The sequence below is a fragment of the Cygnus olor genome, chromosome 7, assembly GCF_009769625.2.
Source record: "Cygnus olor isolate bCygOlo1 chromosome 7, bCygOlo1.pri.v2, whole genome shotgun sequence".
NCBI classification, from domain to species: Eukaryota; Metazoa; Chordata; class Aves; order Anseriformes; family Anatidae; genus Cygnus; species Cygnus olor.
The window spans coordinates 29,912,873-29,928,431 of NC_049175.1; the positions used below are offsets into that span (position 1 = coordinate 29,912,873).

At 34.4% G+C, this 15,559-nt stretch overlaps 1 protein-coding gene across 10 annotated transcripts in view; it reads left to right on the forward strand.

Annotated features, from left to right (window-relative positions):
• Nucleotides 1-15,559, forward strand: part of ATRNL1 (attractin like 1) — a 494,732-nt gene that overhangs the window by 76,803 nt on the left and 402,370 nt on the right. For 9 of the 10 annotated variants that reach the window (XR_005821433.1, XM_040563153.1, XM_040563155.1 and 6 more), the window contains exons 9-10: nucleotides 7,042-7,225; nucleotides 9,729-9,883. Coding sequence is in view for 9 of the 10 variants with exons in the window: in XM_040563153.1 (XP_040419087.1) it covers nucleotides 7,042-7,225; nucleotides 9,729-9,883 (339 nt within the window). In the remaining variant the exon portion in view is untranslated. Of the gene's footprint in view, nucleotides 1-7,041; nucleotides 7,226-9,728; nucleotides 9,884-14,167; nucleotides 14,754-15,559 lie in introns of those variants that run through there. The other variant, XM_040563160.1, reaches the window with a different exon arrangement.

The following is a 15,559-nucleotide window of genomic DNA, read 5'->3' on the forward strand; positions in this document are numbered from 1 at the left end:
TTAATAGCATGATCTTGAAAATAAACCTTCATAATGCATCTTTAGGAATATTTACTCACTAATTAAAAAATGATGTCTTTTTTCAGTCCTTGTTTTCTGTAGAATTGATCTGAGGCTCTTACAGTTATTTAAGCAATAACGGCATGCATACATACAAAATTTCAAAGTAATAGTTTTATATTAAGACATAATAAATGCCTTTCAAATAGTTTCTATTTACTTGCTTGCATTTGTACGTGTGTGTACACCTGTGTAGACCCTGTTCGAGCAGATTTATGGGATGGGAAAGTACCTTCAAAACTTACAGGGTTCTTATGCTTCCTAGAATTAATTCTGATGGTAGCGTTGAAAGTTTGTAGTGATATTGAAGAAGGCTGAAAGAGAATGGGAATAAAAGGAAGAGCACAATAATGTGTTTTTTCCCCGTAGAAAAATTTGGTTAAGCTCCATGAACCTACTAAAAATCTCTCATCTTAACAATGATGTTCCACAACAGTATTTTAAGGTTTATTAAGTATCAAAGGCCGGCTTTTTTGAAAAAAGTTCTGAAAGGATTTTGTTGTTGTTGTTTTGTTGTTGTAGTTTGTTTTTAAACTATCAGAGAGGAGGCCTTTTCTTGAAGACTTGTTAAGGAAGAGCAACAACAAAGAACAATTTCTAGTTTTGTGCATGCTCATTCAGTTTAGTGCATACTTGAACTTCGGATGATTTGCTTCTCCATATGTTTATTATTTAGTGTGTAGAAGAAATACCAATATTGCTCTTATTTATTATAGATAGTTTAATAATGGAAGGAAAATAAGAAGGTTGAGGAATATGTGATTCACTTTGCAATGTAAAAGTTTATCTGTCTGGGATATTTTATTGCTGTCCTTATGGTTGAAATGTACAACTTGTTGAATAAGTTTTAAAATAGCGCTGTTGGTGGAGGATTAGTAAAACAGACTGCAAATACGCATATATTTAAAACAACAACAGAATACACACAAAAAAAAACCAAGCCAATTTATTGCAGTTTCATTTTACCTCATTGCCTCCCTCGTCCTAAAACCCCCAAATGAATTTTGTGGTAAACTTTCCTGAATTCTGTCAGCTGCAGCATTTATCCACAACTGTGCAGTTATAGGATCATTTTTAACTGTGAAATTCCAGATAGTGGTTTGGACTATGAATGACAAGTTTCTGGGGAATTCAGCAGCTCAGAATCCAAATGTAAAAGGTATGGGAAATGATATAAGTATTGCTATGAACCCACCTGAATTGGAAAGAAAACTTCTTAGAATAAAGCTCTTCTGATGTTATAGAAAGAAAAATTAGTCCCTTTTTGTTTTCCTTTCAAAAATACGTTGCATTAACATTTCAAAACGTACTGTTTTATTCTTTCTAAATGCTATTAGCCATGGCTTTTAATTTTAATGAAGAGTATTTTTCAAGCTTTTACCAGTTGCCTACTGAAAGGAGGCATTGTGCAAAACTTTCTCTTTGATTCATATGAAATGAAACTGCTAGTGATCCAGTCTTGTTAATGAACTTTCGTAATCTTAATATGTGGAATTGTGTTGCTAAAGCCTTCTTTAGTTACTGTGACCCTGATTTCCACAGGCTTTGAGTCAAGAAACACACAGAACTTTTTTTAGCTTTTCCCATAGGTATGCGTTTCTATTAACAAGGCATGTAAATTGTATGCATGCATAGTCTCAACATTTTTCTCGTGTGTGTCAGATTAGTAAAGAAAGTAATTTCTATCCAAGTCAACTAAGTCTTGTAAAAATCAGACATGGTTTGCGGCTAGACTTTAACCATGTGAATGCACAGGAATTAATTACTACTCCAAGGGTATGATGGTTATTGCAGTAACAAAGGAGCTTCCTGTTGTCCTTTTTTGCTGTGATTGGAGTTGGGACTTTTGAGGAAACCATAAATCTCAGTATGAGAATTATGTGACTGATTTTATGAACTTGAACCATAAAGCTTTTCTGGGTTACTCCCCAGGGAAATTTATTTCTCTTTAGGTTAGCAATACCTCATAAACCTTCTGAGAATTACAGTGTGAGTCTCAAGGTGAATCTCAATGGTGTTTTGTTTTAACTATAGTTTATAAAAGCTCCTTATACGTTATGAAACCTCTGAATAAGCCTACTATGATTTTTATTTTATTCTTTAGAAGATAGAAATTTGTTTGGATCAGCAACATATCGCTCCAGTTTTTAGGCTTTTTTTATGACTTTAGAAGTAGGTTTTAGGTTGCTTTTGATTTAAAAATATTTCTTTGAAGTTAAAAGAAATGGCCCTATGATGTAATGTGTACTTCCTATTTTTAGTAAGTTAGCATGAGCTTCTTAATTGCAAGGAAAAATTTTATAGTTTATTGTCACTGTAATTAAATGAAGATGGGACACTGAATAGCTTCTCGGAAATTTTGTGCTTTTTACTTAATCTGTTCAAAGGTTTTAATGTGTTAAGAATGAGTCAGGCCAATGTATCTACCTTTGCTTTGACTTCTGCTAGATATACTACTGCAAATAACTTCTAAACATGTTTAGAAACACCTTTAGTTATTCTCAAATACTATTTCAATTATTTGTTTTTAAATGATAAAATGATTATTGCTCAAATTTGCTTTTTTTTTGAATGTGAACACCCTAACTAGTCTTATATGAAAAAAATAACTAGAAAAAAAAGGAAAGCATTAAGAAAGAATTAGTTTTTGTTTCGAAGTTCTCTGGATTTGCATTCTTTGATGTAATGGTGTTACATCTTTGAGTGTGATTAATTTGCTCTGAGTAAAAGGCTGGAACGTATCACCTTGGCCATCAAAACCAGTGCTTTTTAATGTAAACACCATTTTTTATAACTCCTTATAAAATAGATGAGGATTAATCTTAAACAGTTTGGGTTTTGTTCACAACATTACTGGAAAATTATTTCAGGGCTTAAAATTTTAGATACTGCATGTCATCTAAATCATAGCCAAGCTTTTATCAATGGCTGGTTTACGTTCGTTTGTTTTCTGGATGATACATTGCTTAATGTAAGCAGCTCATCTCTCTTCCTGGAATGCCCTTTGAATAATATTTATGGATACCAATCCTCGTTTTTGTTAGCCTAATTAAGGCAATATCATCTATTCCTCTCTCATTCTAATAGTTCATCTCTGCAGCCTTTGCACAAGGAGTTGACCTTTCTTGAATGTGGATGATTAGAAAAGCCTGTGGGATATTCTAGGTGCAATTTCACCAATGCCTGGCTGAGTAACCTTAGTCTTGCTTTATTGGGAACACCTCACTTGGTATGTGGTAAAATGACATTTGTACTGCTACCTTTAGAAAGCTGTTAATGGCTCATAGACTTTCTCTGATGAAGCGGTGCACCTACTCATTCTTCTCTGTCATCATCAACTGATGAGCTTCAGTTTCATAGAAGCTCCTGTTATTAATCCCAGTGCTCAATATCTTCAATGTATTGTTGAATTTTGATCTTTTTTTTCCTTTTCTGATAGCCAAGATCATCAATTCATTCTGAATGTCATTCTGCTGCTTTTTTGAATTAATGTCTAATTTTTTTTCAATTACCATATTTTAAATTTGTGAGTGCTGTAAAATGCACTAATTCTGATCCTTTAGAAGGCTGCTTAGTAATTCCAGCACCTCTGAACATTGTGCATTGATTCTTCCCTGGTGCCCAAGTCACCTTCTGTTATAATGGCTTAGTTACTAATTTCCCATTGTGGCACTGTATAAAGACATTACTGAAGTCCAGTTATCGAAACCACCTATGCTTTCTTTTGTAGGTAATTGTTTTTTAATATGATGTAACCAGTTTGGTACATTTAGATTGTCCAGTTTGCCATTATTTTTAACATTTATTTTTTCATTTATTTTTTTGGGGAAAAAACAACAACAACAACAAAAACTTTGTTCTAAACCTTGGCATGTTACTGAGGCCAGGTTAAGGCCCCCATTTCCTCTCTCCTTCCTCTCTCCTCCTCCTGCTTTCAGCACTACTCCTTCTACTGTCAGCACTAAATTTTGTTGTTTTTTATTCATATGTAGCCAGATTAGTTTAAAGTGCTTGCTTCTAGATCTACAGTTTCATTCACTGTGTTCATCAAAATTTTGGAATGGAGTCATATGTCCAGCTATAGTACATGAAAATTCTTTTTATTCTTTTGCTTCATAAGTCTCCTGGAAATGGTTGTACAAAACTGGACATAAAAGTTTAATTTTTTTTGCAATATTCTGGCCACTTTTTTTTCAGCACATAGCCATATCTATCTGTTTAATGTCTGACAGATTTAAATATCTGAAGTTATTGTAATGACTTGTCTGAGCATTGAAAGAGAAACTGTGTGGTAGATCTCTTGAAAATTCCCCAGATGTTGATGGAGAAATGTCATCTTTATTATAAAGATCCAAATCAAAAATCAAATTTAGAAGCCCTTATTACTGGAATTACTTTTTATGTGATTTCAAAAAATTATAAGTTTTGCACTGTCCATTAGATGTACAAAATTGATATCTGGGAAATTAACACACACAAACACACCCCAGCTTCTTTTGTATTTAAAGTATAAATTGAATTGGAGTAGTAATCTTGCCAGTTCTAGGCTAATGAGGATTTTCAGGCTGTTGAGGTTGCAGAATTTTGCATGATCGGTTTGGTCAACCAAGCATTTCCACTGACCCAATGTTCAAAAGAGTGGGATGTGTTTGAGTTTTGAGTATGAGAAGAGTTATGAAAATGCATTTGATGATTGGATGTTTGTGTTTAAAAAAAAAAAAAAGTGAAGATCCATGTTGATGAGTAGTTTAAAAAAGAAAAAGATCAGATCGTATGCTGCATAGCAATGTCTTTAAATTCAGCCAGAATTGTTTAAGAAACTATTTTCTGTACTGAATGGTTCAGTATTCAAGATGCTGAAGCACAAAAGAGATCAAACCTGCATATCTGCTTTGCAGTTTTCAAAGTGAAAGTTCAGACAGTTCAACTAAATTTTAGAAAGAAGCAGAAACTGTAATACTCCTTTTGACAGAAGGATGCCACTGGACCTTTCTCAAACTTAGTTATCCATAACATTTTTTTAAAATATACAGGAAGGAACAGCTATTCATGTTTCTGTGCAAGTCACGGAGAGTATTCAATGTGCAATTTTTACTGTGAAAATGTTCTAGGTGTTATGTGAACTAGTCAGATATGAACGCAAAATATTTTATGTAAATAAACTGATGACGATGTTGACAGTGTGTAGTAGTAGTTTTTTTCCCTGAAAAGCATATATGCTGATCTTTTGGACTGGTATTTAAATCAAAAAATAAGGATGGAATTGGTGATAGGAAGGTATATCAGCAGGTTGACTCCTCACCAACCTCCGTATGTAAATTGTATCAAGTAACCCTACTTGTTGACAAGGTAATACGTATGTAAAATGCAGTGTTATTGGCATAAATTTGTTGATTTGTGTTCAGAATTGCAGTTCTTAATAGCTTGATAACATCCAAAATGGAGATTAGAATAAAATAGAAGTTACATTGCAGTACATATTAATAATGTAAATGTATGGTATCAGGTATAACTAGTATATTACACAAATATGTTCATTTATACATACACAAAAAAATCAGCACATATCTTCCAGTTCAATCCATACTTTATAATTTGATATAAGCATTTAAGAATAAAAGTGCTGTCTTGCATTTCATAGAATTGTATTTTGTTACTGAAAAACGTAACTTGCTTATAGAAGCAGTGCCAGGAAACTGTTTAATGAAAGTAGCATAGCAACTGTAATAACTGGAAAGTTGCAAGTCTTTTCACTGAACAGAAGACTTAGGATAAAGAGGTAATCTTAAACTGCCTACATAATATCAGATAAAAATTGAAAAGGAATTTAAACTCTCAGATGAAGCAGGATGTATGGTGTTGTGTGCTACACTTGGATAAGTAACTTTATAAAGGCAGCCAGTTTAGGCTAAGAATTGGGAAAAGACTATGCCATTTGGGAAGTCCTTGTCCACATTTTGTATTGTTCTGGTATAATCTTCAAGAGGCTGTAAGCAAATTATTTTTTCCATTTTACATGTGTAGAATTGGCTTCCTCTTTATCATATGGTCTTTTGAATAGGCTAGCTACTCCAAGAATACCTATCTCCCGGCTTGCTCTTTGTGTGGCTCCTAACATCGTCTGGCAAGGTGGTGGGGGGAAGAAGATTTCAGGGCCATAGGCAACAAGAAGTTATTCAATCTCTCTACCTTTTTCAATGCTATAGCAAAATATTTTCCTATTGTGTTTTAGTCTTCACTTGTAACAGCTTTTGTGAATGGTTTTATTTGCTGTCTCTGCAATTATTGATGATGTTATGTAAAAGGTAGACTTAAATGCCAGTTTAAAAAGCTACTATCAAATCCTTTTGTGAGTTTCCAGCAGGTGAATATTTGCAGTTAAATAACTAATAAACAGTAGTTAGAGACTGATTTTGGCTTAGTCATTTTACAATTCCCCAGCAAAGTGTCTGTATCCATGTACCCCTAGAGCTACCTTCTTTTAAATGTTTCTGTGAGCTCACAAATCACAGCAGTTCAATTACTGCCAGGCTTCTCCACCTGGTTTCCTCACAACTGAATACATGTGTTCCTCATACAGCTGGAGTGCTTAATTCTCATGGGCCATCTCTGGTGGGACTAGATTATGGTTAGAAGATAATGAATCTTAACTCTTTGTTTCATATTTTCCAAAAAGTTTGATCTCTTTTTTTTTTTTTGCGTGTGTATGCTGAACTGAGCATTTGGGGAGAGTATGAGATGCTGTCTGGTACCTGTAACAACCATGTGTTTGTGATTTAATTAAGAATGGCTTATAGCAGTCTAATAATAGTATCCAATTGCAAATATTTGATACGTTGGTGTAAAATTACTTAAAAGGGGTCGCTAGTTATTGCTGTTTTTAGAATTAGACTGAAAATGATCCTGCATACTTAGAATGTCCAGTGTGGTGTTTTAGTAATAGTGAGCCTGAAACCTATGTCTTTTGTACGTTTTTTCCAGGGTCAAATTCTTGGCTTGTACCAGAAACGAAAGGAGCGATTGTACAAGGTGGATATGGCCATACTAGTGTCTATGATGAACTGACAAAATCTGTTTATGTCCATGGTGGATACAAAGCATTACCTGGTAATAAATACGGATTGGTTGATGATCTTTACAAATATGAAGTTAATACTAGAACATGGTAAGTCAGATTTGTAATAGAGGAAACTAAGTTATTTCTCACTCTATAAAAACCCATAAGCATAAAGGAAGCTTCTAGTAAAGTCACGTAGGAGCCTCCATGTCCTTTGCATGTTGCAGAACAGTACGTTCTCTGCAACAAAATGAAAGAATTGTGGCAAGGGATTAGGCTTTGAGCCAGCGGATTAATGGAGCTACACACCAAAGCAACGGTAGGGAGGAAGCTTTGCATATATTCTAAACATATGCATATAAATTAAGAAAAGATTGTTCTATTCAGACATAACCACCACACAGAAATAGTACATGTGCTGCTACCACATGATATGAATGTACGGTTGATGCACATTCATGTACAAGTTATGTAAATAAGTAGAGAACTCCAAGAACTATGGAAAGTTATTTTTCACAAAATTATCTGAAGGAAAAGAGAAAAATTCCTTTGACTGAATAGGGAACCTAGTGATTCATTTTGTGGCTTTTTTATTTTTCTCAGTTCCTTGTCCATCAATTTCTTTTAACTTGTGAATGCTCCATATGTGTTATATATGCAAGCTGACCTTAAGTGTTTTTTTTTTATTTCTTACCTTAAAGATGACTTGAGATCAAGATCTCTCTTACTTAGAACATAGTAGTCTTGCAATTGAGTGTTTGCCTTGAGCGCTAATGGCTTAACTTAAAGCACACAAGACTTGCTCCCAGATCAGCCTGTTAGAAATATGTGGGTTTGATTTCACTGAGGCTCTTTATTTTGAATGCTACTAGTTCGTGGTAGCTGGAAGCATTAAATTTTTTTGGTTACTTTTATATATTTTTAAATTGCTAGAATTTTAACGCTCTCTTACTCTATATTCATGGATCAAAGCGATATTGTATCCTTTGAAAGTCTATTCAGCAATATAAGTTATTTGAATATTATTATTCATTATTACTTTAATAACTTATGATGAATGCTTCTATACTTACACTAATGTGGCGTTCTGCACAGCTTGTAAAGAGTTTAAGTTGTATTTGTTTCATGAATATTCCTTCATTCAAAGCCCTACTATGGGACTGAAAACTGGTTGAGAGGATGGGACAAAGACACTATTACATAGGAACAAAATCTTTGCTTCCTGTATCAGTGAGCTTATAGTCAGTATTCAAAATGTTCACTGAGGCAGCTGAGCTTGAATGCATCACTGGTGGGGCAGTGCACAAGGCAGAGATAGTATCACAACTGATTTCAAATGCACATATGCCCTTTTTTCTTTTTTTGTTTGTTTTTGTTTTCATGCATGCATTTGTTTGTGCTCACTGTCTCTATTTCTCTCCTCTGTCTGATGTGGCTGAGGTTCATAGGTTGTTCTATGGTCTTGGCAGTCAAATCTGATTGCTTGTTTTATTCAGTGGCACATGGGTTTTCATTTCTCCATATTAATTAAGCATAAGCTTTGTTTCTTAAGATGGGGGGGGGGAGGCAATGTGTTGTTTCCTGGTGTGAACGTTATTTCTAATACATCATGAAGAATTACAGTGCTTGTAATACCTGCATGGCTTTGCATTATTTGCATAATGTTGCAGTTGGTAATGGGGAGCAATGTTGTGCTGGGCTTAGATAATGACTTGAAACTGTGGAAGCACCTACTTGCTTCTGGGTATTTCTATTGCCATTATAACATCATGCAGCTAAATGCAACACTTGGCATGAATATAGTTAACCAGAACTAATGTTTGCAAATACATGCATATGTGCATAAATTAGGAATTCAGTGTAAAGTGTGCTGAGATACATGATTTGCGTAAGGTTGTCATGTGTTGGAGAGTTCTGAAGGTTGCTCTCATCAGTGATGCTTTTATTATAAATAGTGAAAATTTGTGTGCGAATTAACAAACTTGATCCATATTACACTTCTGTTGAATCTTGGGGAAAATGTGACTGATATCAGTAGGAGCAAATAATATGCAAAAATGGAAAGAAATCTATAGAAGAGATCTGTATGTGGGAACAGGGACTGGGGCAGCACAATTAAAGTAGAAAACTGAGTAGCTGAAATAACTGTGGGGATTGCTAATATAACCCCTATGGAGAGCAGAGTCCTTGTCTTCCTCCAAGACAGTGTACAAACTCTTTAGGCCTTTAGTCACTAAGACAAGTATTTGTAAACAGTTGCAGGGCTGGACAATCAAGACACAGCCTTGTATATAGCAATTAATATAAATTAGAAGGTAGGAGCTATAGAAACAGGGTAAAGCAAAAGATGTGAAGAAATCTATAGTGAGGTTGTCACTGATTTTAAATGCAATTCTTTTTCAAATGAATACTAAATATATTATCAATGAATTAATAATATTAAAAACAATGAATATATTTTATCATATTTACTGAATATAGCTTTAATTTCCATTGTATTATATATTTTTTCCATCCATGAATGTTTCCATCTATAAACTTTCTCGGTGTATGTGTGAATATATAGTTTTTTGCATGTTAATATATATTACTTTTTTCTTATACTTTGCAGGACTATTTTGAAAGAGAGTGGTTTTGCAAGGTACCTTCATTCAGCTGTCTTAATCAATGGAGCTATGCTCATTTTTGGTGGGAATACTCATAATGATACTTCCCTGAGTAACGGTGCGAAGTGCTTTTCTGCTGACTTTCTTGCATATGACGTAGGTATGTATTTGTACTCTATTTTTGGTCATTGGAATTTTAAACAACATAGTGTTGTTTTCTCAAGTCCAGCTAGCATGCTCTTTTAATGTCTTGATCACAAACACCTCAAAGTTATTTAAAAATTATACTGTAAAATTAAAGCCAGACCTTTTTTTGTTTCATAACAGTCTTAAGGTTTTGATTTGTGGGACAAAGCATACTAGCTAAAATTAAGCACATTTAAAAAAAAAAAAGATCATGTTCTCTTATGAATTACAGATATTACTAAATGAATTGTGAAAGTTAATGCATTTCACTGTTTTTGAAATGTGTTGAAAGGACAGTCTAGTGCTTATAAATATCAAGTGTTAGTTTATTTTTCATACCTAACACCTACGTAGTACTAATGAAGGACAATGACGGAAATTTAAGAACATGTTTTCACCCAAGTAATATTTGAGAAGTTCCTTAAAAGGTTTGGAATTGAGGGGAGTTTGGAAAACATGTTGCTTAGTGCTTATATTGGAGTGCCACGATTGAAAATGAGAGATACAGAGACAGGTTGGGGATGATAGTGGAGGTGCATGGATTTTTCTGGATATCTTCCTCTGACAAGTTGCTCTCACCAGCTTCCATCCCCATACATTTCAGATGAGAATATTAATTAAGCTTCCCACCTTTGAGACCAAAAAAGCGTTATTCGATCAGGATGAGTGGCTTGGTAAATGTCTGTTTCAGTTGGAACTGAACCTCACCCACAATCTAGAATGAGCAGTCTTGCTGAGTGGGAGTGGAGTTATGGGGGCAACTCCTCAGTACAGACTAATGGGATAACTACATTAAGTGAATCAGGGTGATAATAGAACTATAGGATGCTTTTGCACTGTTATGTTAAGGATGAGCTTTGTTTCCATGGACAACAGTGCAGTGAAAGTGGCTAAGCTACTTGTGATTTCTTAGTTTTATGAGATGCAAGAAGTTCAGTTTTCTGAACTACCAAAGCTACTAGTATGCAGTACAGATGTTAGAATACAGGCTTCATTCCCACTGACTGAAGCTTCAAAAGTTGAATGAAATAATTTCACCCAGGGAACTAAAAATTGGGAAATGTTAGAGCAGTTTGGGAAATACTTGCACATGGTCCTGTTGAGAATAACGTGGGTAGTGATGGCATCTCCTATTGGCAATTGTTTATTGTCTGGCTATAGTTGTAACAAAGGGTGAGACATGGTCCTTTTTATAGGAGTAGTTGATGCCTCTTTATGGGTTTGTGTATCTATCAACCATTCTGCACGTGTTCATAAGAATGTTATTTCTTATGGTGCATAAGAAAATAATTGGTAAATTTATCATGTGGAACGTATGTGCTACTTCCTGATGGTTCACTAAGCAAGTGCATAAAGCCTTTTCAGTACAGCTCATTTTTTTGACTGTATCCCGGTATTGCATATTCCATAGTTTCTTGTAGGTATCTGATGGTGTGAGCTGTTGATTTTGCCTCAATTTCAGTTTACATCTGGTTTTATTTTTTAATGAAACAAAGCTCCATCGCTTCATTTTAAAGGATAATATTACTTATTGCTATACGTTTATTTATTTAAAGTGGACTTGAGAGTATGAATCCGAGGATCTGAATAAGTGTGTGTTTTGGACTTTCACACAGCAGGGCATTTTCATTCTACTTCATGAAAATGTAGTACACTCTTCTTAAGGTTCAATGATATATCTGTTTTTCTAGTTGATTACAATATTTAATATGGTATTTTTGTTTTCTTACAAGTCCCATTTTCCATGCATTATCAAGCTGGTGAAGTACAAAAGAAACAGATGTAGTAATTACTCTTAAAAAAAAAAAAATATATATATATATATATATATAAATCCATTAAGATTGATTTGATACAGGCTTAATCTTCTGTATTATTCATTTGGCCAAATTAAATACACAGACTCATGGTACACATTAGATACAGACATTTTCAGAAAATAGTGAATATTTATTTTACTAAGAATTAGATAAATGTAGAATGAGTATATTTCAGAATTTTACATGTATCATGAGCTTTTGAACAAAGCTTGGAAGACAAAATATACTATGTTATCAGTATCACGTTTCCTAGATACCTTGCAAATGAGTGTTGTGCTGCATCTTGTAAAAAATGGGTGCCATCTGGGAACCAGCTGAATCCTAGAGATATAGCCTATACTATTTATGTTCAAGTTGGGCTATGGAATACTTTTGATTATATCTCATTATATGTGACATAGTTTTATGGGTAGTTTGCTTCAGCTTTTTATTATCCATGAAAATGCTTACTGTTTTTCATATTAATGTGAAATAACTATTTGGAGACATTCATCTCAGTTAAGTTTAGCTGCCTAAAAGGCTGGTTTCTAATAACAATTGGTAATCTAGACTCCTGCTGAAGTCAGTGGAGGGAGATAAGCATCTCCAGAGAACAGTTCGTTTCACCAACCTTGGGACAGAATGATTTTTTCCATCTTCTCTGGAGCCAGCCATTGTTCTCTAGGTACTGAACTTAGTTTACATGCATAAGCTTAGACAGCTAAACTTACATGTTATGAGCCAAGAAAGAGTTGAATTCAGTGATTTTAAACGCTTACTGCATCTGAATATATTTGTTAACACTAAGGACACAGAAATTTGGAGATGCTATAAAAGTCAAGCTGCCCTTATTTTCGTAACATTGCTTCATGTATTTACCTAAATAACAGCAAAAAGACTGTATAATGAGAAGTCTGCAGCATAAAATGGGCTTTAGAAGTGTGGCCTTTGGTATGCTTTTGTTTTCTTCTGATGTCCTAACTCTGGGCTTTGCCACCAAGTTGCTTTGGCAGCTCCATAAAGATCCTGAAATTGTTATCCTCATATCGGTGAGCTTTTTCTCCTGACTGTGTTGTTATTGCCTGCATGATGCTGAAAGAGGAACCATGCCAGTGGTGACAGGGCTGTCTTGGAGGATTTTGTTGACACGCTCTTTTTAGCTGATGTTTCTTACGGCTTTTCTGTATCTACTGTTCACTGGAGTGCCACAGTTACCTGTTCAATACATAAAAAAGAGCTGGAAGTTGAAGGATATCAACTTGCAAGATTCTGCTTATTACGGATATAACTTTTGGTGTTGAAACTAGGATGTTTATTCAATTCTTTCGTTACAGCATTTTGACGTATACTTGTAGCAATTTTCTTTGTTAAAAAAGGAACTTTATTAGTTGTATATAGCATAAAATATCTATGCAGTACTTGTGAAAATCTGTGCTCTGTGACAACTGTTTTGAAATCAGGGAGTTACGTACATGAAGGAGTTTGTGTGTTGTCATACATAATAATGACAATTAAGTTGAGATGTGTGTCTGAAAATCAGCCTGAACTGTTGCTTTGCTATTAATAGGTGTTTATCTTTCGAAGTAATTTGGTTTTCTTGTTCTTCTTCTCTCTTTGCTGTGTAGTTGAGAAACTATGTTAGGAGCTATATCCCCAGTTCTCCCAATTCCTTAGCACTATACAAACGTAAGGATTGTGTATCTTTTAGGAGACTGAGACATAATAGATAGAAAGCAGGCAATTACTGCTGACTTAAAGTTCTTCACAATGCCTAAACCCCACACAGATAAGTTCATTTAAACATGTAATAGAACTAGAGAGGAAGTGTGACACATGTCAATATTGCTGTTGACTTGCTTATGCTTTCTTCATAGTATGAAGGTTGTCGATTATTTAGCTCAATCTCTCTTTGTGTGTGTGTTCAAGAACAAAATCACATGAATCAACTACTGATGGCCTCAAATTCACCACTTTGCCTGCGTGGTTTGCCTACCTGGCTAGTGTCCTGAAGTTTTCTGAATCGTTTATTAATTTAATTATGTAAAAAGTGTAAAGAATAAGATATACTTCAGTCAGAGAGAACCATTGGGATCTTTATACTGTGTAATGGTCTAGACCAACTCTTGTTTCAAAGTATAATTGTTTGGCAGAAGTTAGTATAGTAATTATGTATCTCGATAACTGGGCCGAAATGAAAAGAAGTTCATACAATGCAGTTCTTAATTTGTTAAACATTTATACATGGGATGAAACCACTTCGTGAAGGTGTCTTATTCTTCATGACCAAGGACTACTACTTAAGTTAGGAAAATTTGAGGACATGCTTTTGCATACATTTGCATGAATTTGAGTAAAAATAGCATGTTTGGATCAGCTACTAAATGGGTTCCAGTGTAATCTAAATGAGCTGAAAATGATTATGGATTCTTCTTGCTGTTAGCAGTCTTCTGTTATTCTAGTAATCACAGAAGTACCTGCAAGAGAAAGTAACAGAACTCTCTGGTATTGTCCCAAGAAATACCTGAAGATACACTGTGAATATTGAGTGATGTTCCATCTTCTGGGCTATACCAACCAGTTATGGGCTGAGATTGTGTCTGGTTTGCAGCAAGAATCTGACTTTGCTCTGTTCTCTGTAATGGGCTTGGCCTGAAGAGAGAGGTGCTCTATTTCTTCACTTTCATTCTGAGTCAGTGAATCTGGTGTGAAGATTTAAAGTGCCCATCATGTGTTTGACATCCTTGTGCTGCACCATAATTGATGTTACGGTGTTGATGAATGTATTAAATAAATCTGATATTTTTGTATGATATTAGCATTACTGGAAAGATACTGTCTCTCTAAATGTATTTTTATTTTCAAAATTAATATAACAGTTTAAATAGCATTTTTTTTCCTCAAAAATGTGGAACACGGGGCAGTTGGCCAAAATTACTCTTATAAGCAATATGTAAGTGGTGGGGATGGGTATTTGGAAAGATGTGTCCATGTGGGTTTAATAGTCTGAAGGAGTGCTCAATTTTCAACCAGGGGAAGCTGTTGAAAGACTTAAAAGAAAAAAAAAAAATGTGTGTGTGTAAAATGTGTGTATATATATGCATGTGTGTATATTGAAGAACTTGTTTTCAGCTCAACTGCAGATGAAAAATTCCGAAGCTGTACTATAAACTTTTAGGTTAAATATTTGAGGGATTAGCTGGGGATTAACAAGAGCATTTTCTCTTCCCCACTCCCTGTAAAACTGTGGATCTAGGAGCTATCCTCACCATCTCATCCTCCCAAGCTTAAATCTTTTGTGTTTCTATTCTTACCAGAGCTTAGGAAGTCATTTAGACTATATTTTATGAGGTTTTAGTTGCAAAGTTTGCAGATTTTTTTAACTGATTAATTGTACATATAGAACCAAAATTTTAAACTGATTCTAACCACTGAGATTAATATTATCAAAAAAAAAAAAGTGCTTTGTTTGAAAAGTAACAATATTCATTTTAGTTCCTGGCCAAATCATAATGTTAATAAAGATATTTCTATATGCCTAAGGCACTTCTTGTAGTTTCTGTGTATGAAGTATTTGGTCTTTTTTTTGTTTCATGTACGCTAATTAGTATCATATCTGGATTCTCTAGAAATTTGGGCAGAATGACTGACAGAATTTCAAAAAAAATAATAATAAAAAAAATAAAAATAATTAAAAACCAAACCAAAACAACAACAACAAATTCCAAAACAAACCCAATCCCAAATCACTGGAACGTGGCAGTTGCTTGCATGCCCTCTCCTGGTGGTAGCTGTATTGCACGATTGCTTGTGTCTAGGGGAGAGGGCAGTGAGTGAATACATTTAAGACAATG